General features: G+C 37.0%; 1 protein-coding gene across 5 annotated transcripts in view; it reads left to right on the top strand.

Annotated features, from left to right (window-relative positions):
• Nucleotides 1-22569, top strand: part of PTPRK (protein tyrosine phosphatase receptor type K) — a 553659-nt gene that overhangs the window by 187722 nt on the left and 343368 nt on the right. For 4 of the 5 annotated variants that reach the window (XM_044917510.1, XM_044917509.1, XM_044917507.1 and 1 more), the window contains exon 3: nucleotides 12294-12565. The exons of the other annotated variant lie outside the window; for it this stretch is intronic. In XM_044917510.1, the coding sequence (XP_044773445.1) occupies nucleotides 12294-12565 (272 nt within the window). The remainder of the gene's footprint in view (nucleotides 1-12293; nucleotides 12566-22569) is intronic. 5 annotated transcript variants of the gene reach the window in all.

Genomic DNA, 22569 nt, shown 5'->3' on the forward strand with positions numbered 1-22569 from the left:
ATGCTGGTAATTCATGGCAAATAAGCAGTGCAAGATTTCTGTGGCTCAGATGTGAGGATTTTGAGTATCAACTAGAATATATTGCCTTATCTTTGTTTGGGCATATAGTTGATTCTTCATCCAGTAGAATTGGGTTGCATCTAGTGGATGTAGATCACCATGATTGGAGTGATCACTGCCAGCTCATGGTCCTTGCAGACTTTAATCATTGTTTGTAGGATTTTTTTTTTTTTTTTAAATTACCTTATTTTTTTAAAGTCATGTAAAGGGTTCTTAGGGAGATACATGATAATACTATAGTTAGAAGAAAAAATGTTGGAGACATATTCTTACTTCTGGTTATTCTCAAGGGAGAGAAATTTGATCTTATTTTGTGTACTTAAGGTGTTTCCATTTATTTTAACTTGCCAAAAGTGCATCACCATACTAGATTGAAAGATCTGAAAATCAAATTTTTGAAATTATTGAAAATTCTCTCTTTTCCATAAGAGAAAGACCATCCTACTTTAGGGGGAGGTTGGGAAACACCTGTGCTTGATTGTTGGTCAGAGTTCCCACTGTTACTTTGGCTGAAACTATTTTCTATTTTAACTTCTACAGTACACCCCAGAGGGAAGCTTTAAAAAGTTAGTGTGGGAACTGAAACTACAATTTCTCAATGTTTGTGTTCATCCATTGAGCCTTAAGTTAGCATTTATGAAAACATTCAAGTAATCCTAAGTTGCTCTCGGGGCAAAAAGAGCACTGTTGGAATGGAGGTCACTTGCATGATGCAGCCTTTCTGCTTATGTTGAAAAGGAATGTTTTGTTGGAGGAATATCCTTGAGTGATTGTATTTGCTAAGAGGAAGTTGAATTAATTGTGTACCAACAGTCAGAGAAGAATTTGTGTGTTGTTCTTTTCCTCACCATTGGCCAGTATGGCATTTCACAACCGATCAGGTGTGTTTGGTATTTTTTTTTTTTTTAAATAACAGCTGGATTGGCAGCACCAGAGATGGAATAGCTTAGACTAAGGCGATATGATTCGGTACTTTACTTTGCTCTAGTATTGAGAACCACTAATTCCACCAGAACTACCTTAAATTAATGTAGGCTCAGGAGAGCCAGTAATTAATAAATGGGTCTCTGGTGTTATTTTGTTTTATTTTATTTTATTTTATATTAAATCCTTGAATTATAGATGATTAATCATCCTGTGACCAAAAACACCAATCTCAACATTTGAGGTGATGATACTGTTCTCTTTTTGCCTTTTTATCTCCTGGGGCCTTAGTTTCTTTTATCATATTTGAATGGTTTGTGAAGCTACTTGGGGAGACAGAAAATAAATATAACCCCATTTTCTGTACCACTCTGTTCTTCCCTCTGTTGTCCCGTCTTCCCACATCTTAGATTTTAAAGTATACGCAGTTTGTCTTTCTCTCCTCTCACTGGGACTCTTTTCTTCTTTTCTATAAACTCAGTTTCTTATTTTTTTCCCTCATGTTTTATGCTTTCATTCCCTTTTGGTTTTCTTTTCCTTTGTCCGTCTTGGGCTTCTAAGACAGGCACTGTTTTCAAAAACAAGTAGACAGATTTTTGGTTTAGATAATACTTTGTAAATAAAAAAAAGTAGGAACGTGTTTTTACTTTGCCATTTCCCATTTCTGTAATCCCCGCAACAATCTTCTCAAACAGTGTTTTTTGTTATATCTGAAATACTTATCTCTTCTGGGCCTCAGATTTTCATCAGTAAAATGATAGAGGAGAGGTGGATGGTTGGGGTGGGTAATGTCAGAGCCAGGCTGCCAAATCAGGTCTCTGACTTCAGAGCACAAATTCTTAACCATTTCATAGCTAGGAATATGCTCTTATTTGGATGACAGTGGGGTATATACTATTCTTTCCTTTTGAGCCTTTTATGAAGCATCTTCTAGTATAGTCAGGAACTTTAGTGGTCCTTGTAGTTTGACAAAGGAAGCAACTTCCCTTGATTTGCCAGTTGAGTTGCTCCTGTAGCTCGATTCCCCTTGAACCTGAGAACTCAGTTGAGAAATTTTGTTCAGCCTGAATTCTTCTCTGATTGATCATTACTTGCCAGTTGTATTCAGGAAGAGTTGTTATCTCAATGTTGAGTCAAAATAAAGCCAGTTCTTATAATATATTAAAATAAATGTTTGCTACCTTCAGACATACTGTGATAATGGAGTATTTTGACTTTGAAAATATATATTTATGTGGAAATATAGAGCACTGTCCAGTCATTTTCTACTAACCTTAAGTTCTGGCCTTCTATTATTAACAGGGTTCCAGTATATCAGACAACAGGCTGGAATTGTTAGTAAGATATTTAGTCTTTAGACAGTTTCCAGAGACAGCAGGCAGTACTACCTCCCCTTACCTTTCACTGTTCTTTCCAATTTGGGTTCCTTTGAAAAGGCAAGTGATGATTACAAAATTGGCTACAGGACCAAGACTCCCTTACTTTTGGGGGTAATGTAACTTTGATTATTCTCTCTAAAGTTGCTTTTCATTTTAGCAGCTGCTTCTTAAAACATTTCACTACCACATAACATAAAAGCTATGTAGGTTGGAGAGCCATGGGAAGAGTGCCAGGATTTCAGAAACTGGACAAATCTTAGAACAGGAGATCTTAAGCTTAGATCTGTGGTCCTTTACAGTTGTCGGTAAAGGGGTGTGTGTCTGTGTGTGTGTGTGTTTCTGGGGAAAGTATTCTATATTTACCTGAGATTTCAAAAAAAGAAAGTGAGAAAGGAAGGTTAGAGAGGAATAGAAAGAAGGAGCTGGGAGGGAGGGTTGATACACTGGGACAAAAGGGGTTGGGTAGGTTGTAAACAGAAAGCTTGAGAAAGGTTCAGGTGCCTGTGAATTGGAAGATTTTAAGTATACTACTCCATAACATTGTCATCTCATTTTTCATCTTTGAAAATGTTCTTTTCCTACATTTTCCAGTTTGATTTTTGTCTACTATTCGATGGAGAAAGGAATGAATCTATCCAAAGGAACGAATAATAAGAACTTAGCTAATCAGTGTGCTTTAGCATGTCATGTAGACAATCTCATTTAGTCCTGAGAGCAGACCGCAGCAGTTAAAGGATTTCAAGATAAGGTAACTAAGACCAAGAAAAGTTAAATTATTTGCCCAAGCTAGACTGTTTAAGAGATGGGTAGGAGGTACGGAAAACTGGAGTCCTGAAAGACCCTGGAGAGAAAAGCCCAGTAGATTATAAAATCAGCCTCCTCTAAAGAGGAGGCAGATGATACTCAGTAACATGTCTAATAAACCTACTGCACAGGTTTTCTGTGTCCTGCAGAGGAAAGTGAAAATTTTGGTGGTCAAAGAAAGTGCCAGGTGGATTGCTGCTTTTACTTTCTAAGACTTTGTAGGGGAAGGCGATTAAACTATAGCACAATGTTGGGTCAGGTTCCTAAATCTTAGCATGTAGGAGGTAAACTCCCTGAGGAGACTAGTCTCCCAAGAAGGATAAATGTTGTGCTAATTTTACACAAAACCTTTTTTTTTAGTGTTTTGTGTTGTCTGAAAGTTTTAGAAGCTGTCCTATTTTCAAATGTCAGTTGGATACCTAGAACAAATACAAAGCTGTTCCTCTCAGGGATTACAAGAAATTTTATTCCTGCAGAATGTGAATGAAGCAGTTTCATATTTTGCCAGGGCAATGGAAGGCACATTTTAGGGAGAGAAAAGTTGTTGGAAATTGAATTCTGCTAAGATGCAAGGTCAGTCCTTTCATATTGGAGTTTGAGGGACAAGTTTATTTTTCCCGCCCTGACATTTTATAATGTGTGTCTCATTCTGTCTTTTGGAAACAAACTATATGATATAGGGAGTGAAATCTATTAGAAGAGAGGCACAATCTTAAGAAATAATAGAATGTAAAAGTTTGGAGAATTAATAACAGACCATGCAAAACAGTGAGGACACCTATCTCAGCCTTACCAAAATGTTGTAACCTTTTGGGGGAATTGTCAAGATTGAGAACATTCTTTAAAGTCATTTCAGGTCCTATGTTTTTTGCCTCTTTGTTTTATATTTGATATAAAACCAACACAGTTAGCATTTTTGAGATTCTTCCTTTTTTGCTTGCCTTCAATTGAATTCACCAAAAGTTGACAGCTACAAAAATCCCTCTTAGGTACAAGGTGGAAAAAAACGTTTGTGATCTCCAAAAGCTTACACTGGGGCTGGGGAGATGCACAGATATATATTGTATATTTGGTATGTAAGAGAACATTATAGAAGTGCGAAGGATATGCAGAACAGGAAAGACCAATAAATAGTGGTCATATTTTGTCATAAAAACATTCAGTTTCACGCTGATGCTCCAGACATTGTTCTAGATTTTTAGATGAACAAGATACATGAATGCTGAATTTTTTGTAAAGTTTTTCACTCAAGTAAACAAATTCAGTAAGTGGCAAGTGCTCTGAAGGAAATAACAAAGAATGACACATTAGAAAGAATCTTAGAAGGGGGTGCCTGGGTGGCTTAGGCATCTAACTCTTGGCTTTGGCTCAGGGCATGATCTCAGGGTCCTGAGATCCAGCCCTCCATTGGGCTCCACACTGCGCATGGAGCCTGCTTGAGATTCTCTTTCCCGCTCCCTCTGCCCCTCACTCCCCTGCTCACGTGCTGTCTCTCTGTCTCTCAAAAAAAAAAAAAAAATCTTAGAAGGGACTACTTTAGTTAAACAGACCAAGGAACACTACACCCATAAATGGCATTTGTGCCAAGACCTGAATGATGAAAGTAATCCAGTGGAGGGGAGAGTACTCCAACCTGAGACAGGCATAAGCTTGAATTTTTGATGGGCAGAGGGAAGCCCACTGTATCTGGAGCATGTTGAGTAAGGGAAGGAAGGAGAAGGAGATAACATGAGAGAGGAAGGCAGGGGCCAGATTATATTGAAGCTGATAGGCTAGAGTACAGAGTTTGGATTTAATTCTCATTGCACTGTACAGATGAAAAAAGATTAATTGTATGTTTTGAAGAAAATGAATCTGGGTGTCTGTAGAAAGCTATTGTACAGCTGCTAGTGTGGAAGTCATGCAACCTGTTGGGAGCGGTTCTAGTCCTCCTGAGAGATGAGAGGAGTTGGATAAACTAGTGAAGATGAAGAGAAGTGGACGGATTGAGGACATGGTTTGGACATAGAGACAAAAGAAACTGCTAGTGGATTCTAAGAGGCATTTGAAGGACTGGGAAAAATCAAACTGATTCCTAGGTTCTTAATTTTAGTCACTTGGTATATTATGTTGCCACCTAATCAGATGAAGAAAAATGGGGTGAGGAGAAGAAGCTTGGATAAAGGAAATGAAAGCTGAAACATAACGAAAAAGTAGGCAGTGGCATTGTCTCGAGCACAAAGGTGACAGTGCAGAAATGCTTAAGAGACATTAATTTTACAACAAAGAAGAAAATCATCCCGGATGGGCTGGGACCCCAAAACACAATTTCAGTTGTCACTGTTCTCTCTACCCAGATCCTGATTACTTCTTCTTAAGCTTTCTGGGCACAAAGCTATATTACCGTACAGCGTCTCTGTTTTTTTCACACCAACAGTTTCTGGCATGTTCTTTGTTTCTACTAGGGGAATCTCACTCAATGCCAAGAAATAACTGTTTTGCACAGTGTGTTGGTGCTCTGGTAGCTATTCAAAATGGTCCCCAGAACACACAGAAATTCTTTTCTTATTAGGATAGAATATTACTCAAGCCTTTGGACTCTGACTGGAACTACGTCTGGGTAGTTGGTCTGGATTTCTTAGTCTACATAATCATGTGAATCATAATCAATTCCCTAGAATAAATCTCTTTGTGTGTGTGTGTATGTGTGTGGTATGTCCTGTTGGTTGTGTTTCTCTGATGAAGCCTAATAGAGCCTTTCTAGTTATATTGATGTACAAAAATTCAACATTTTTTGATTTTCATCCTCCGTCTATCATCCCAGTGAAGACTTTCATTTCATTGAGTATATCTTTATACCCTGAAGAGACTGAGTGAAGTAGACGCGATATAAATAAAATCACTGATAATGTTCTCATTAAAGCATAAAGATAAAAAGGATTATGTATATTAATATTTAGTGGCTCTCCACATGTGGTCCTGGGTTCGAAGACCTTTTCGGGTTCAGCATGGTCAAAACTATTGTCATAATAGCGCTAAGATATTGTCTTCCCTTTTTTCCTCCTATTTTCTCATGAGTATATGGTAGAATTTCCCAGAGGCTACATGATACCTGATATTACAACAGATTGAATGGATAAATAAAAACGAGAACCTAGCTGTCCTCTATTAAGTCAGACATGAAAGAGATTTGCAAAAATGTAAAACAATGCTCTCTTCATATTATTTCATTTTTTAAAAGATTATTTATTTATTTATTTGAGAGAGTATGAGCCGGGGGGTGGGGAGTGGCAGAGGGAGAGGGAGAAGCAGACCCCCCACTGAGCAGGGAGCCTGATATGGGGCTGGATTCCAGGACTTTGAGATCGTGACCTGAGCCGAAGGCAGACGCTTAACCGACTGAGCCACTCAGGCGCCCCTCTTCATATTATTTTTTGTTTGTTTTAGAAAATATAGTAGTTTTTATAAAAACATGTTATTTAGATTACCATATGATGGATTTATTGTTGTTAATCCTAAAAGAATTAATAGGCCTTTTTGAAGTTTCTCAGTTTGAATTTCTAATATGGTCAAGACTGATAGAACTCAGAGAAACAAAAGCTCTTTGATGTCCTCAATAATTTTTAAGAGTGTGAAAGTAGTTCTGAGACTAAAACATTAGAGAACCTTTGCTCTAATAGAAGGTTTCTCATATACGCAAGAGTGGCTCTCATAAAAATGTTAAGTGTGTACTTCCAAACATTATACTCTTTCATCAAATGATTCTGTCTAGAAGCACCATAAACCAGTTCTAATTGTTTGTTTTATTATTGCTGTTGTTTTGACATCTTCTGATAATTTCTCTCACATAAAGGTAAAGTTGTCACTGCCTCAACAGTTATATGTTGTTATATTTTGAGAGCGGGTCTCTTTGTCTCCTTCTCATTTATTCAGTCATCCAGATAACCAACTAACAAGTACTTATTGAACTTCTACCATATACAAGGCCCTCATTCGATGCTGTGCCAGTTTTCAGTTCAGTGCTTTTGCAGCTCCAAATCCACCCTTTATTACCTGCTCTGTGCTAGAGGAGGTTGACCATTGAAGCATTTCTCCTTTGTAGCTAGTGCAGTGTTGCTACGCAGTTTGTCATGTAATGTCTTGTAGTTTGTCCATAGAGGGTGCTGAAAGGATTTTAGCAGAAAGGTGCTTCTACTCCTGTTTGAATTGTGCTTCTATTTTGGTTTTTTCATGCTAATACTGAGGAGCTGGCAGTGGCCCAGTGATGTGCACAGTGCTTGCAGTCCCTTAGTGTGCTTCTGGCCCCAGCCCTGGCCTCGTGACCTTGCTGTGGGCCTCCCCGCGTGAGCACAGCCCACCCCCAGCCTCTGGCACCCTGATGCATGGGAGTCTTTCCTGCTTGTGGACAGCTCTGGCCTGAGTGACCCAGCAACCTTCTTCATCATCCAGTGGGCTGCAAAACTACACCTTCTTTAAGGAGATCTGATTCTCAGCAGCCTCCCTCCCCTTTCCACATCTGTCCTTCCTTGGGTACTGTGCTTACTCTTTAGGGTTCTCTTTGCAACTTCAGAGTTTCTACGTCTCATAGTTTATGATACTTATATCACACTTTCAACTGTTACATTTTCTGTGTGGCTTCTCTCTGCTGATGGGACTCTGAATAAATTAGGTGCTTTCTATCACTCTTCTGAGGGGGATAAACAATGCCTGTATAAATTATTTAAAATTTGTACAAAAGCAGTGCATAATTAAGGGCCAGAACCAGGAAGGCAGACTGTGTATCAAAGAGCTTCAAGGCAGGGAAAGCTCAATAAGGACGGGGTGCTGACGAAGATCAATGGGCAAGAATTGGCGCTGGGCTGAGATGAGGGAGGCTTCCTTACAGAGGCATGCATGAGCCTGTTCTGGAGAAGAAAACTGTCATGGTGTGTGGGGAAAGTCGTGAGGGCTCTGTCAGATTGGAGAAGTCGGAGGAGGTACAGTGGCAAAGATCATGGAGGGTCATCAGTACCAGGCAGAGAAGTGGAAATTTCTTTCAGTTCAGTTAACAGGGCACCTTCAGTGGATCTTAAATAAGAATTGACTTAATAAAAATATGTTAGTGTTACTAAAGGATATATATAAATAAAAGAGTTTTAAGATGAAGTATGGAAACCTATTTATCATTCATTATTTTCTGTGCAGTTAATCCTATTTCCTGTGTTGTTGTTATTCCTAGAGGTACATCTTAAAGATAAAATTTTCATCTATGGGACATTATTTACTCATCTAGATATTAGACTATGGCATTTTTTAATATGGGACTTGTTTTCTTTAGTTATTCTTTTTAAATAAAAACTGCTATTTAGTCTACTCACTGCCCCCCTCTTTTAATGAATTGAAATAAGAAGTTTCTGATATTTGTATTGTGTTTTTTTCTTTTGAAAGCCAAGGTGCTGTTAATCTGTAGGATTCAAATAGGATTTATTTTTAAAAGGCAAATACCTATGTTTATTTCTTAAGTATTTATCATTTGACGTTACTTTTGTAAGATAGTATTCACGTAGTCTCTCTTTTTTTTAAAGTACCAATCTAATGCATGTTCATTATGGAACATTCAGTGAATGTACGTGAAAATAAGAAAAGAGAAGACAATTATAGCTCCCTTTTGATAATACAGTTAACTATTTGCTATATATTCTTTTATTCCTGTCATATGTGCATGTGCATGTGTACCTATATGAATACACACATTTACACAATTGTATTTAATTTATATATGTGGTTTTTCAAAATGGGTATAATGTTTTATAATCTGCTTATTTTACTTAACATAGTGTGAATATCTTTCATCAAATGGTTTTAGTAATTTGTTTTTAATGACTGCAGAATTACTCATCAAACTGAGTTATCATAATTTTACAAATTGCCTATTATTGGACGTTTAAAATACTTTTGTTTTTCTCTATTTTATTTTATTGTTTTTAAAAGATTTTACTTTTAAGTAATCTTTACACCCAACAGTGGGACTCAAACCCCAAACCCTGAGATAAAGAGTCGAGTGCTCTACCAACTGAGCCAGCCAGGTACCCCTGTTTTTCTCTATTTTAAATAATGTAACGATGAGATGGACATCTTTTTTTAAGCTGTATCTTTGTACGTATACAAATTGTTTATCTAGTTTACATTCTTTGATTTGGAATCACCAGCTGAGGATATCTGTCTCTTTTAAGGTTTTTGGTTCTCATTGTCCGAATGCTCTCCAGAAAAATTATACATTTTTTAAAAAGTGATCGTAAGCCTAATAAGTTTTTCTTTTATGTCTTACATGATATATTTGAGACCTCTGTTGCTCCAGAGACTGTAAGGAATATTTGTAAGGCCACATTAAAGAATTCACATTCATTAAAAGTTACTACGTAATACGTTTGACACAGATGTTTCATTATTAAGTCTTGAGTTAGGTAAATCACAACTAAATAGAATTGAACTCTTATTAGAAACCTGAGGGATTAGTTAGCTGGTGACAGAACTATAACAAGTAAGCTTAAATTAGGACATAAAGAATGAGGGAAATGCATATCGTAGAATTTCCTGACTCTGAGTGTTACAGTCATTTACTCTGGGAGACTGTAGAAGTAATTTTTAGAAGTTGATAAGAATAGCATAGTGTTCTCTATGTTTGGGATGATGAAAGTAAATCTTACGTCAAATAGGCAGCTACCTCCCTGGTGCCTACTTGGTAAATTGCCACTATATGAAATCAGCTGGTAGAAGTGCTTGGTTGGCTCTTGAGTGCTAGTGCTTGCTTCTTCCTTTCTGGAACCATGAACTAAATGCATATTATTTCATAACACTCAGAAAATATAGCAGTAATTAGACTGCATTGAAAGAAACATTCTATAGAAATGAAATATCAGCACTTTTTTTTTTAAATTAACTTGTATTGAAATGCTGGAATAGCTTGAGCAAGCTTTTATTTTGTGACTTTTGTCTTTTCTAATGATCCAATTGGTAATTCCTACAAATTAATATACTTTGCTCATCCCATTTCCTTAATATGAAAATTATCATAGCTTTAAAGTGCAACTGGATGAAAATTGCTAAATGGTGTTAATGGTAAATATCACAGTATGTAATTAAGATGTTTGACAAAGCATATTTTATGCCATAGTTTATTTTATAATGGAAGAAAATAACTGTTTGAAAGCCCATAAGTCAATTAGAGAGCACTACTTTGAAATTGACAATCAGAAGCCGTAGTTGATGAAGACTTGTAAAAATAATTTAAATTCACTGCTGTCATACTATATCACTGAAAAAACAAACAAACAAACAAAAAAAACCTGTTCTGGCAGTGGAGAAATAGGTCACAGGTTTGTAAAGAAGCTGAGGCCCAATAACAGTAAGTAACTTGTCTAAGATCTCAGGCCTGGTCTTGTTAAAGCAATCATTAGTCAGAGCTCTGCTTGGGTGAATCTGAAAGACATGTTGGCAAATCAGCCATGGACCTCAGAATGTGGGTATAACCAAGAATAGAAACATCCTGCTTGTATAAATTGGATTGGGATCCAGGATATCCTCTTTAAAAAAAAAGAGAGACATAATTTCTCCAAAAATATACATGACCAATTTATTCTATTAATGTGCATGCAATCTGTGAGAATCAAGAAGAAGTAAAAAAAGAGAATTTCAGGTTACAAGAGAGGATGACTCCTGGGGAAAAGGAAGTGGAAGTCCTGTCAGTAGCCATCACTACAGTAAGCGTATTCTGTACTTTGCCTGATAACTGATAGTGTTATCATGTGAAATCTTTACATAAGTTCTGAGCTCTAGAATGGGAATTCATCAGATGTGAAATTTCAGTTTCTTAGGTAGTAAAAGTCCTCTTAGCTGCCATGATTTGAACTTGCTTTTGGGGTTAACCGAACTAGTTAGGCTAGTAGTCATTGAGTATTTAGTGTGGTATGTAAAAGTTACTGTGTTTTAGGGAGGAAACAGGGTTGATTGGTCAGGAAGAGAGATCCGAGTGTAATCCTTGTAACACTGGATTCTGTAATACTATACCTAATACGTTCTGGTTAAAATTACATCCTAGGGGAAAAAAAATTACTATAAAATTTATGTTCTACCTTAAGTGTGACAAATAGGCATATTGACATTTTTGTGACATGTATCTTTGTTAAAATCCACAGTGATGTGAGAAGATCTGGTGATTTTTTTTCTGCAGCAGCCTTTGGACTAATAGCAGCAGCTGATGTTCAAGTCCCATGTTTATACTTAGCACTAAGACTGTGCGTTTGGTGGAACTAGGAGGTGCTGTGAGGTTGGGACTTCTTATGTCCTATGACAGACAACCAAGAAATATTTATTAAATTGAAGGTAATGGAGTTAGACTAGTGTTTTCAAACCAGGTTCCTTGCAGCTCTGGAGTAGTGTATGGTGGGACTATGGCAGAATTGGGGCCAGCAGTCATGGTGGTTAGCTGATAGCTTAGTGGGCAGGGCTCGAAGAAGTAGGCAAATCCACTATGTGTCAGATTCTCAGATCTGAAAAATCGACACTTTCAACTTCTCTCCTCATATGTACACTGCAGAGTATCCTTATTCCCTGAACTTAAGTTTAGAGTGGTTAGTACAGAGTGGTTAGCCAGCTTGTGTAAACGATGACCTTGGGGTCTGAAATCAGAAAGGATTGTACCTGCACTTAGTTAACCCATCTCTCTGCAAGAGTAGTATGATAGGGAAAGGAAAGATGCCCCCTCTGTGGAAGCCATGTTTGTTTTCATGTTTGATAATGAAAGACCTTTGTTTAGTAAGACTACAGGATTGGGATCTGGATTTGAACCAGGCTCTACCTACTCTATTTGACTTTGAGTAAGTTACTAATTGTACTTCAGTTTACTAATTTGTAAAGCAGGTTGTTTCACCAGAGCAAATGAATTGATATGTATTACGTACTTGGAACAGTATCTCTTACTTACTAAAAATTGAGTTCACCTACGTGTTTGATATTTTTCTATGGATCTGTTCTGGAAGACAGTCCTTTTAAGTTAAATTTAATGCTCAAAATGGATTCGTATTATTTTTAGCATGTTTTTTCCTGTTATTAGATATTCCCTTTTGCTTATGTGTCTATTTAGCTTTATTATATGTAATGTCATTTCAGGTTCCTATATGATAGTGGACTCTTCAGATCATGACCCTGGAGAAAAAGCCAGACTTCAGCTGCCGACAATGAAGGAGAACGACACTCACTGTATTGATTTCAGTTACCTTTTATACAGCCAGAAAGGGTTGAATCCAGGCACTTTGAACATATTGGTTAGGGTGAATAAAGGACCTCTTGCCAATCCAATTTGGAATGTGACTGGATTCACGGGTAGAGATTGGCTTCGGGCGGAGCTAGCAGTGAGCACCTTTTGGCCCAATGAATATCAGGTAATCATCTATGCTTTTCTGGTTTATGTTTTCATGTCATTGGATCTCACAGTGTATGTAATACTCAGAGGTAAATACTAGCGCATTGGAACAGAGATCATCTCTTTCGCCCCTCCTCTCGCCCTGTTCTTGAGGAAATGTTTAAATACATTGGCACACAACCTTCAAAGTAATGAGACTATTTCCACATACTGAAAAACAGTTTTCGGTACAAAATTTGTTGGTTGTTTGACAAAGAGCTACTTATTGACAGATTTGTTTCCATGTCTCTATTCAGGAAGAAAAAGTCCTTTTTTCTGAGTGCATTATTCAGACTGGATTGGTTTGCTGACTTCTGACAATAACATTTGGAAACTAAACATGAAATAGTGTTTCATGAATTATATCATCTAAGGGGGAGGCATTTTTAATAAATTATTCACATTTTTGTCGGTTACATGCAGTTTCAAAACAAGCAAACAAAAAAGGAAAAGTTGTCCACATGTCTTTGTTTTTTTTTTTCCCCCAAGAATTACTTGATTTAATTATGATTAAACCGGACAATGAATAATATATCTACTTTATGTTTCGCGAGGCTGATTTTATATGGTTTAACAAAAAACGATCATTTACCAGTTTGGAGAGTTGTTCAAAATCCTCCCTATAAGGTTCAGTAGAACTATTCTCTGCTTTCTGAAATATTGCCTTCTGCCACTTTGCTTTTTCTAAAGCGAAGTTTTGGTAAACAGTTATGCTATCCGAAAGAAATCTAAAGAGGATTTCCGCTTTTCTGAAAAAAGGTGAAAAGCTAAAATAGTGTGCAGACTTTGTTTTGCAGCGAGCCATTATGGAAGCAGCCAGCACACAGCCCAGTAGCAGCGGGGGCCCCGCCAAGCTCCTTCCCCAGGAATTGCATTCAACATCTTAGCATCAAGCTACCATAGCTTTGAACTGTTTGAGCATCTGTGCTTTATCTGGATTTATTTTGTGCATCTGTTAGCAAGATGTGTCCTAAGGTATCAGAAAAGGCGAAGAGGTTATTTTTGGATCTGGGAACGCTTAAAAAATTTTCCATATAAGTTAATATAATTGCTTCTTTATCCTGTTTAGGTTTATGAAAAGTTTCATAAGGACCCTATACTTTCAATAGCAGGGGAAACCTGTCCCTGGACATAGAAAATTACCTCTTTTGAAAGTTCACTTTTGCGTTAGGTCTTGAGATTTAAACTTTTAAAAGACTTGTCTATTTATAGTTTGTTACAGAACCTAATGAGAATGCATTATGTAAAAGTATATTTTATTTTGGTCAGTGGGTAATTTATAAGCTAAGAACAATTCATTTCTGCTTTTTAAAAATGAACAATTTCTTACTTGTCTTTATTCCTGGGAGAGGGAACACAATGCATTGTTTTAATTGCTTTGTCATGAGTTGATTTTTCTATTTTATTGAAAAACCTCTTACTTCATAGGTATCGTTCCTCAGGTAAGGTTCTTTGTTCAGGGTTATGTGTCTATTGAGATCTTAATGGATTTTCTTCAGGTACTAGTTGATTCTGTTATTCTTGAGCTGAAGGATGTTGTTCTTCAGTGTAGGAAAGCTATCTGCTTTTCCAGGGCCCACAGCTCTGTGAGGGCTGCATGTGGTAGGTGGGTGGCTGGAAGTGTATGAAACTAATGCTAAGGCAACGAAAGCAAGATCAGTGGGCTCATCTCTGACAACAGTGGGTTGTCATTTGCTGGTTCACCCTCACATTGCATTGTCCTTTCACTGACTTCACTAGAACCTGTTATTGGAGCTTAACACTGAAAAGAAAAACTCTGATTTAACAACAGAGAACTGTCAGAGGATTCAGCCTCCTTAAAATAAATTTAAACCCAAATAACAAATTAGCAGAATTGTTAAAAATTTGGTTTCTGGAGTCAGATTGCCTGTATTCAACACTGTTTGCTATTTGCTATCTGTATAGATTGTTCTTTAAGGAATTAAATTGTTAGTTATATCTTTAAAGAAAAACGTTGAAGTGGATTTTGATAAATCCAACAAATAATATATCTGGGTATCATGCTAATATGCCTTCACAACTAAGAAATAGCATACATATAATTAATTACCTTTTCTTACTTTTCGCAAGATCTGTCTTTGAGTTATTGATATTTTAATAACATTTTCTTATGGCACACGTTTCTGCAATATTAATTTTAATGTGAGTTACACTATCATGGACTGGATTCTTCTTTGTTCAGTCTCATTTTGCATGACAAAGCTCCCTTAGGGTTATGTGTACCTTTAGTGTTTTAAGCAACCAGCGCTAACAGTACTGTGCAAGTTTCAACCTGGCCAGTGAGATCTTTTTGGAGGTGTCAGAGAAAAAGTTTACTACATAACTTGGAACCTGTGGGTAAACGTTTCTTCCTTGCAGATTGAAATTTGAGCAATAGATCATTACTTAAGTGATTAATTACTTTACTTCCACATCATTTTTCCTTAACCCACAAAACTTAACAATCAATGAGAACAAAAAACAGAGTAGAATTATTTTTATTCATGTGCTAAGTGCTCAGTAGATTACTTGATTGATGATTACATTGATTCTGTCATTTAGATACCTAGTTGTACCTTTATATCAGTTATTAGAAACACCAGCATAACATAAACTATATTTATGTAGCATTTTTGCTATTAGGAAATAGCATGAAAAACTTTCGACTATTGCTTAATGCAGAATCTTTATGGATTTTTAAAAATTAAAATGTAGCCATTACATTGTGCTATGTTAGAAGCCTACATACTTTTTAATTTTTAAAAAAAAATTTTTTTTTTTTTTTTTTTTTTCCTAGACTCAGATTAAGTAAGCTATGATACGCATAGAAACTATTCTTCCTGGTCCACAGTTTATTCAACTTCAACATTCTCCAGAGATTTTACACTCTCCAAAACTTCTTTTAAATTTTTTTTAACCTTCTCATTTTTTGAATTTCCTTTTCTTTTGTTGTATTTCTGGTAGAAAATCCTATCTTTTATTTGCCTGAGCCATTAGTTACCCAATCATCCCTCCAATACACTCCTTATCATCAACTTCAACAACAACAACAATCAAAAAGAAAATTACCCCAGGGTGCTACTACTTTTAATTAGTATAGGATAATTTTTATATAAAAATCATACTCCTGGAAGTGGATTAAAAAACAACCAAACCTCTCTATAAGCTAGCTCTTCTTTTTTTTCCTTTTTTTGTTGAACTAAAAATCTGAAACAGATGTAGTGTATCTTTGGTGTGATTTACCCTTCCTAGAAATTTCAACTAGCTAGACACCTAAACAGAAGACGCCTGACCAGGAAATTAATTATATTGTGGACTGTTTAATAATGAGCAGATACCAGTTTTTAACCCCAAGAAACTTGAAGTCTTATTTCAGAAAGGAAAAAAATAATATACATGAAGTTATGAAATAAAGGCAAAATTATGAGTTTTGGTTACCTGCCAGACCAGTATAAGGCTCATGGACTTTGGAGGCAGTTCTTCTGGGTGAATCTTGACTCTGCTATTTAGCAGTTGTGCAGCCTGGAACATATTCCTTAATTTCTTTGAGTACAGTTTCCTTATCTGATAAATCAACAATACATATCTATCTATCTGTCTATCTATATCTATCTATCTATGTATCTATCTATCTATAGTGATTAGAAAGGTATCTGACACATTGTATGTGTTTAGCTTAACATGATGAGTAGATAAAAAATTTGCGAACTCTATTGGGTTTAATATATGCTCAGCATTTTCTTCTGTTTTGAAAGCATGCTGTTCTCCTTTTTGTTTGTTTTTTCTCAAGACTTAGTTTTTGTAGAGCAGTTTTAGGTTCACAGTAAAATGGAGAGGAAGGTACAGAGATTTCGCATAAACGCCCTGTCCCCACACATGCACAGCCTGCCCCATTATCACCATTCCCCACTGGCGGGACATTTATTACAATGAATGAGCATACACTGACACACAGTAATCACTCAAAGTTCATAGTAATTTTATTTTAGGGTTTACTCTTGACGCTGTATGGTCTGAGTTTAAACAAGTGTATTATGGCATGTATCCATCATTGTAGTATCATAGAGGATTTTCACTGCCCTCAAAATTTCTGTGCTCTGCCTATTCATCCGTCCTCCTCCATGTTATTCTTTTCAGGTTTCATGTTTATTTATTTATATTTTTAAATTTTTGTTAATTTATTTGAGAGAGAGAGAGAACATGAGCGGGGGTGGGGTGCAGAGGGAGAGGGATGAGCAGACGGCCCGCTGAGCAGGGAGCCCATCACAGGCCTCGATCCCAGGACCCTAGGTTTTATGTGTGTGTGTGTTTTTTTTTTAAGATTTTATTTATTTATTTGAGAGAGAGAGAGCACAGGAGCAGGGGGGAGGGGCAAAGGGAGAAGGAGAAGCAGACTCCCTGCTGAGCAGGGAGCCAGATGTGGGACTTGATCCTTGAGCCAAAGGCAGCCGCTTAACTGGTTGAGCCACCCAGGTGCCCCTAGGTTTTGTGTTTATTAAAATGTCTACTGGGGCGCTTGGGTGGCTCAACCAGTTAAGAGTCTGACTTGGGCTTAGGTCATGATCTCAAGGTCGTGGAGTTGAGCCCCACCTTGGGCTCCCTGCTCAGCAGGGTGTCTGCTCATCCCTCTCCCTCTGCAACACCCCTCCCCCCACTCCGCTCGTGCTCTCTCTCTCACATAAATAAAAATAAAATGTCCACTTATTTGACAGCTTATTAACATGAAGTTTCACCATGCTAACCCCTGGGGATATACAGGCAAGTCCCTTTTCTCTGGAAACTTACATTCTAGCTAGGCACTGGAGGAGATAAAAATGTAAATCAGATGTAGGGTCTGCCCTTAGGGGGCCTAGTCCAGATGGGAAATGTGAGATACACAGAGGTAAGACTTGAGACAATATAACATTTGTTAAATGACTTAGAGAGATAAATGTAAAATATAGTGGGGAAAATGAAAACAAAAGATAGATTTGCTTCCAAAGTAATTTAAGGCATAAATGGGACTATAATTCTTATCTCTTGGTTCCTGTATTTCTAGATGAGTATGCTTTTCACTGTACCACATTGTTTTTCTTAAACCACAGTTATTTGGAGCCAACACTTTCTATTGTGAAAGAGAACAAGCAAATGTAAATTTTATGACATAAGTGTTGCAATGATATACTAATATATAAGGAACTGTTTCTCACCTGTGTCTTCAGAGCAATAAATGTCTTTTCGGCTCAGTATACTAATTATAGGAAGTATCATATCATATTTTTTTTATTTGCCATGGTTACAAGTTGCTAATTCTACCTCTTTTTATAGACCTCAAGTGAGTACTGTAAAATTTCAAACTGATCACCAAATAGAAGTAAAAAGAAAAAAAAAAAACACCCAAAACATTATGAGGCATTATCTCAGTGTTAAATTTCAACTGAAGATCAACACACCTCTAAAAGTGTAATTTTCTCCACTCTGGAAATCTGACCTGTCTTGGATGCATAAAACTCAGTTCTGCTTTGGGATTAAATCCATTAGTTTCTTACTGAACAGTGAAGTTGTTACCAAATGAGGCAAGCAGACATACCTTCCAAAACTATTAGTGGAAACCTAATCTGCTGTTTTCCATTAACTGGGTGCACATCATTAATCACAAAAATGATGCATGATGAAAACTACAGGGGTTTGGCCAGAAACTGGAAAGTGATAATATAGCACAATGTGTCATTTTTTTTTTTTTTTTGCTCCCTAATTCACTGAGAAACAAACACTGAACTTTTGCAACCCATTTTCTTCTTAACATTTTCTATCGGCTTGAAAAAAAAATGTAAGAACTGGACAGGCATGGGATTTTCTGGTTTTTGTCTCCTTTTTAAAGCTTTATGTTAACACGTATTGCACTGATGTTTTGGCAATGGAATGATTGTTACACTCCAGAGATACTGTTGGCTTTGGATCTAAGAAGATTAGGACTTAAACCAAGTGACTGTTTACTTAAATAAAAAATCTCTCAAAGATTGATCTTTGGGGATGGGGCTGAAGTAGGAGCATGCTCATGAACCAGCCATGCAAAGAGTGAGGAAAAGAGCTCTTGGAACATTGCCAATTTATACTGGTCCTCATTCAGCCATGAGTGTCCCACTGAAGGAAGTAAGGGTGGCAAGGTTTCTCTTTCCTGGATGTATTAGTTTGCTTGACTGCCATAACATTCTGTGGCTGTGGCTTAAGCCACAGAAATGTACTTCTCTCATGCTGGGAAGTCTAAAGACCAAGGGGCCAGCCTCTTGGCTCCTGGTGAGAGCGCTCCTCCTGGCTTATAAATGGCTACCTTCTCACTGTGTCCTCACATGTTGCAAAGAGACAGCTTTTCTTCTTCTTTAAGGGCACCAGGCCTCTCAGATCCGGGTCCCTTATCACTTCATTTAACTTTAATTAACCCCCAAAGGCCCTATCTCCAAATACAGTCACGTTGAGGATTTGGGCTTTAGCATGAATTTTGGGGGGAAAGAATTCAGTCCATACAACTAGATGTATGTTACACTTACAACTTTTTTATTTATAAGCATTATAAATGACCCAGCTCGGTGTCTCTCTGAAGAATCTGCACCCTGACTTAGGCACTGATGCAGATAAGGAACAGTGGAAAGAGGTTCACAAACAGGTGGTTGACGGTGCCTATGAGGTGATCAAACTGAAAGGCTACACTTCCTGGGCCATTGGACTGTCTGTGGCAGATCTGGCCGAAAGTATAATGAAGAATCTTAGGCGGGTGCATCCAATTTCCACCATGATTAAGGGTCTCTATGGAATTAAAGATGATGTCTTCCTTAGTATCCCTTGCATCTTGGGACAGAATGGAATTTCAGATGTTGTGAAGGTGACTGACTCCTGAGGAGGAGGCCCGTTTGAAGAAGAGTGCAGATACACTTTGGGGGATCCAAAAGGAGCTGCAGTTTTAAAGTTTTCTAATGTACCACTTCACTGTCTAGACTACAGCAGGATTTTAGTTGGAGGTTGTGTATATTGCCTTATTATCTGATCTGTTACTCAAGTAATATTAAAATGGCCTAAGAAAAAACATCCGTTTCCTAAAGTTCCAAATAGGAATGGTTCATCAAACCCTGCAGCTGTATCCTGATGCTGGATGATACCTGTCTTTGTAGCCCTAAATTGGTTAACGTAAGTTAGCCCCACCGTGTCAGAGGCACCACTGCAGAGCTGCGGTTGCTCTTCACACCAGATATGTGTTTACTGTGTGTTCTGTCACTTCGGGTTCCTTCCCCCAACACCCGACATGCCTGGTCCATCTTTAACAGTCAGTCATGTCCTGGGATCCAATGTATAAATTCAATATTGCGTGTATTGTGCGTAACTGTTCTAAAGGATCTTATTTTGCATACCATGTATGTCAGAATATAGTGTACATGGCCATATAATGTAAAAAGACAATGCAGCCAACTAAGTGTCATACCAACTAAAATACCAAATAAATTTTGAACAGTGAAAAAAAAATAAAATAAATAAAATAAAATAAATGACCCAGCTCATCATCTTGTATAACAATGTTGCATTCTCCTCTCTTTCTTGCACACTGGCAGCTCCCATCTTACTGTCCTGTCTTCCTTTGCAGGTAGGAGTGGCCATATGACACAGCTCTGGCCAACGAGCTATGAGGGAAAATCTGCTGGGGGACTTCTGGGAAAGATGTTTGTCCTGATAAAAAAGAGAGAGACCTATTGTTGCCTGAGAGCATGATACTTGGCACTGCTGCTGTTGTCTTGTAACTATGAGGAAGGTGATAAACTGAGGGTAACAGAACAGAGTAAGGAAGGGGTCAGGGTCCTACCTCAGGCAAAATAATGACAATAATATTTAAGATAAAAACTTTTTAAAAAAACTTTTAGATGAGTATTCTCCTATGCAGACAAGAGCATCCTAGGATAACCGTGTCATATCTTTCTTGAGCTTTCAGGCAGTCCCACCTATAACCCATACTATTTGGGATAGCACATGTGAGCCATATGGCAGAAATAAAAGTACACATATCTATCTGTGAATGAAACAGTTTTTCAGTCCCGTCGTACAGAGAAGATAGACCTATATACTTGAAAATGTAAATAGGGCTGTAAGGCAATGAATCAATGACTGGAGGGAGTAGAAAGAAAGGAAGGAAGGAAAGATCATTTGTTGGGTGTCTACCATGTTTAAGACACTGGGCTGGATAATTCCATGTCTGTCATCTTCAGTTTGATTTAATATATGATCAAGTGCTAAATGAATGTTCCTTATCTTCATGCGTGGGCTAAAATTGCTGGTTATTTAACGATCAAAATTATCCTCCCCCCCCTTTTTTTCCTCTTTACCAATTTAATCTTGCTATTAAAAGTTTGGACTTCAGCCCTATAGTGACTTCAGAACTAGATAGGCTTATTCTTCTTAAGGCAACAGTAATTGCCTAACACCGGTATTTTGGCTCATTTTTACATTGTCTAAATACCTTCTGTTTGATAGGCTATTAACAAATCAGCTGATTGCTGCTGATGTTTAATCTTAATGATTTCCTATTTGTTTCATTTAAAGTACTCCAAATGGGTTTGGAAAAACTCCCATGTTATTATAGTCATTGTTTTCATAAAACTTATAACCAACCCTGTGAGGATGACTTCTCCTTGCGTCCTGACGGTGATTTGCTTTTATTATAAAACATCTGCTTTACTTTTCCTTTAGATTCTGTAATTGATTCATTGATGAAACTTACAGTTTGTAAATAAATGTAAACAAGGGAAGAAGTGAGTCCTACTTGTTAACACAATAATTACTGCAAATAGATGACAGAAGTCTCTTGTTAATCTACTAAATCATACCTGTTTTTATTTAGAGTAAGCAGGAGCTTTCAAGTACCCCTTCACTAATTCTTGTGAGAACGATTTCCATGAAATTAATTCACTTCTCTTTTAAGAGTGGATGGAAAAATAATGAGCAGTAAGGAGAGTTAGGCAGTGTTTGTTCAATGTGTGCCTTTTTTTCTTTAGGAGTTTGTTTTATCCAAGGGAACTGGGGAAGACAGATGCTCCAAAGAGTAATGGAAGGGAGGCCAGTTTTTTGCTGGCTCACTCCCTTGCATTCAACACAGCTTGTTGAGTCTGCATTAACACGCGTCTGCTTCCTTGTTTTCCACACCTCTTTATTAATTATTTAGCATACATTTAATGGGCTCATCTTCGTGTACCAAGATTAAAAAAATATATATCCTACCGGGGCAGGATTCCTACCCAAACACAAAAAAAATGCGAGTTTTTCCTTCTAATCAGCTTAATGATGTTTCTGACAATGCTGTACCATTTATTAATGCAGTACCGTCTCATAGAAGAAAAAGCAGAGACAACAATTTAAAATCAATTCTTTCTGCAGTTATTTTGTCTGCTGACTTTGATAGTTAATTGGAAGTGGTCTTTTTTTGAGGGCTTTCAAGTTTCTGTACAACTTGAATTTTTGTGTGACCTCTTTGTCCATTTCCATTTCAAAGACTGGGTAGTTTTTTTTTTTTTTTTTTTTCTTCTTCTTATTTTAGACTACATGCGGTATGTGAACAAAATTATTGGCTCTTCACAGGAAAAACAAAACTAAGTGACATTATGTTTTTATTTAAAATTTAACTTGTACGCTGTGGGGATTTCAGTTTTTATTCTTAGAGCATAATGGAAAAATAAAAGGATATAATTATCTATTTTAGTATGAGTTTTTCAGTGGAGAGAATGTAGTAGGAAGGAAATATAAGGGAAATGTCAGGCAGAGTTAGAGTTTGTATCTATTACTATTCTTTTAGATGATATTATATAGAATCTATTCTGTTGTTAGTAACACAAGTTGGAATATAAAGGGAAACAACCTTCAGATGCTGTAAATTAAAACATCCACTTACGTAATCTAGTGGAAAGTTTATGATTAATTTTAGTTGTTTTCATTTTCAAAAGGTGTTTTTAAAACTGGCATTATAAAACT

Source organism: Neomonachus schauinslandi, chromosome 8 (assembly GCF_002201575.2).
Source record: "Neomonachus schauinslandi chromosome 8, ASM220157v2, whole genome shotgun sequence".
NCBI lineage: Eukaryota > Metazoa > Chordata > Mammalia > Carnivora > Phocidae > Neomonachus > Neomonachus schauinslandi.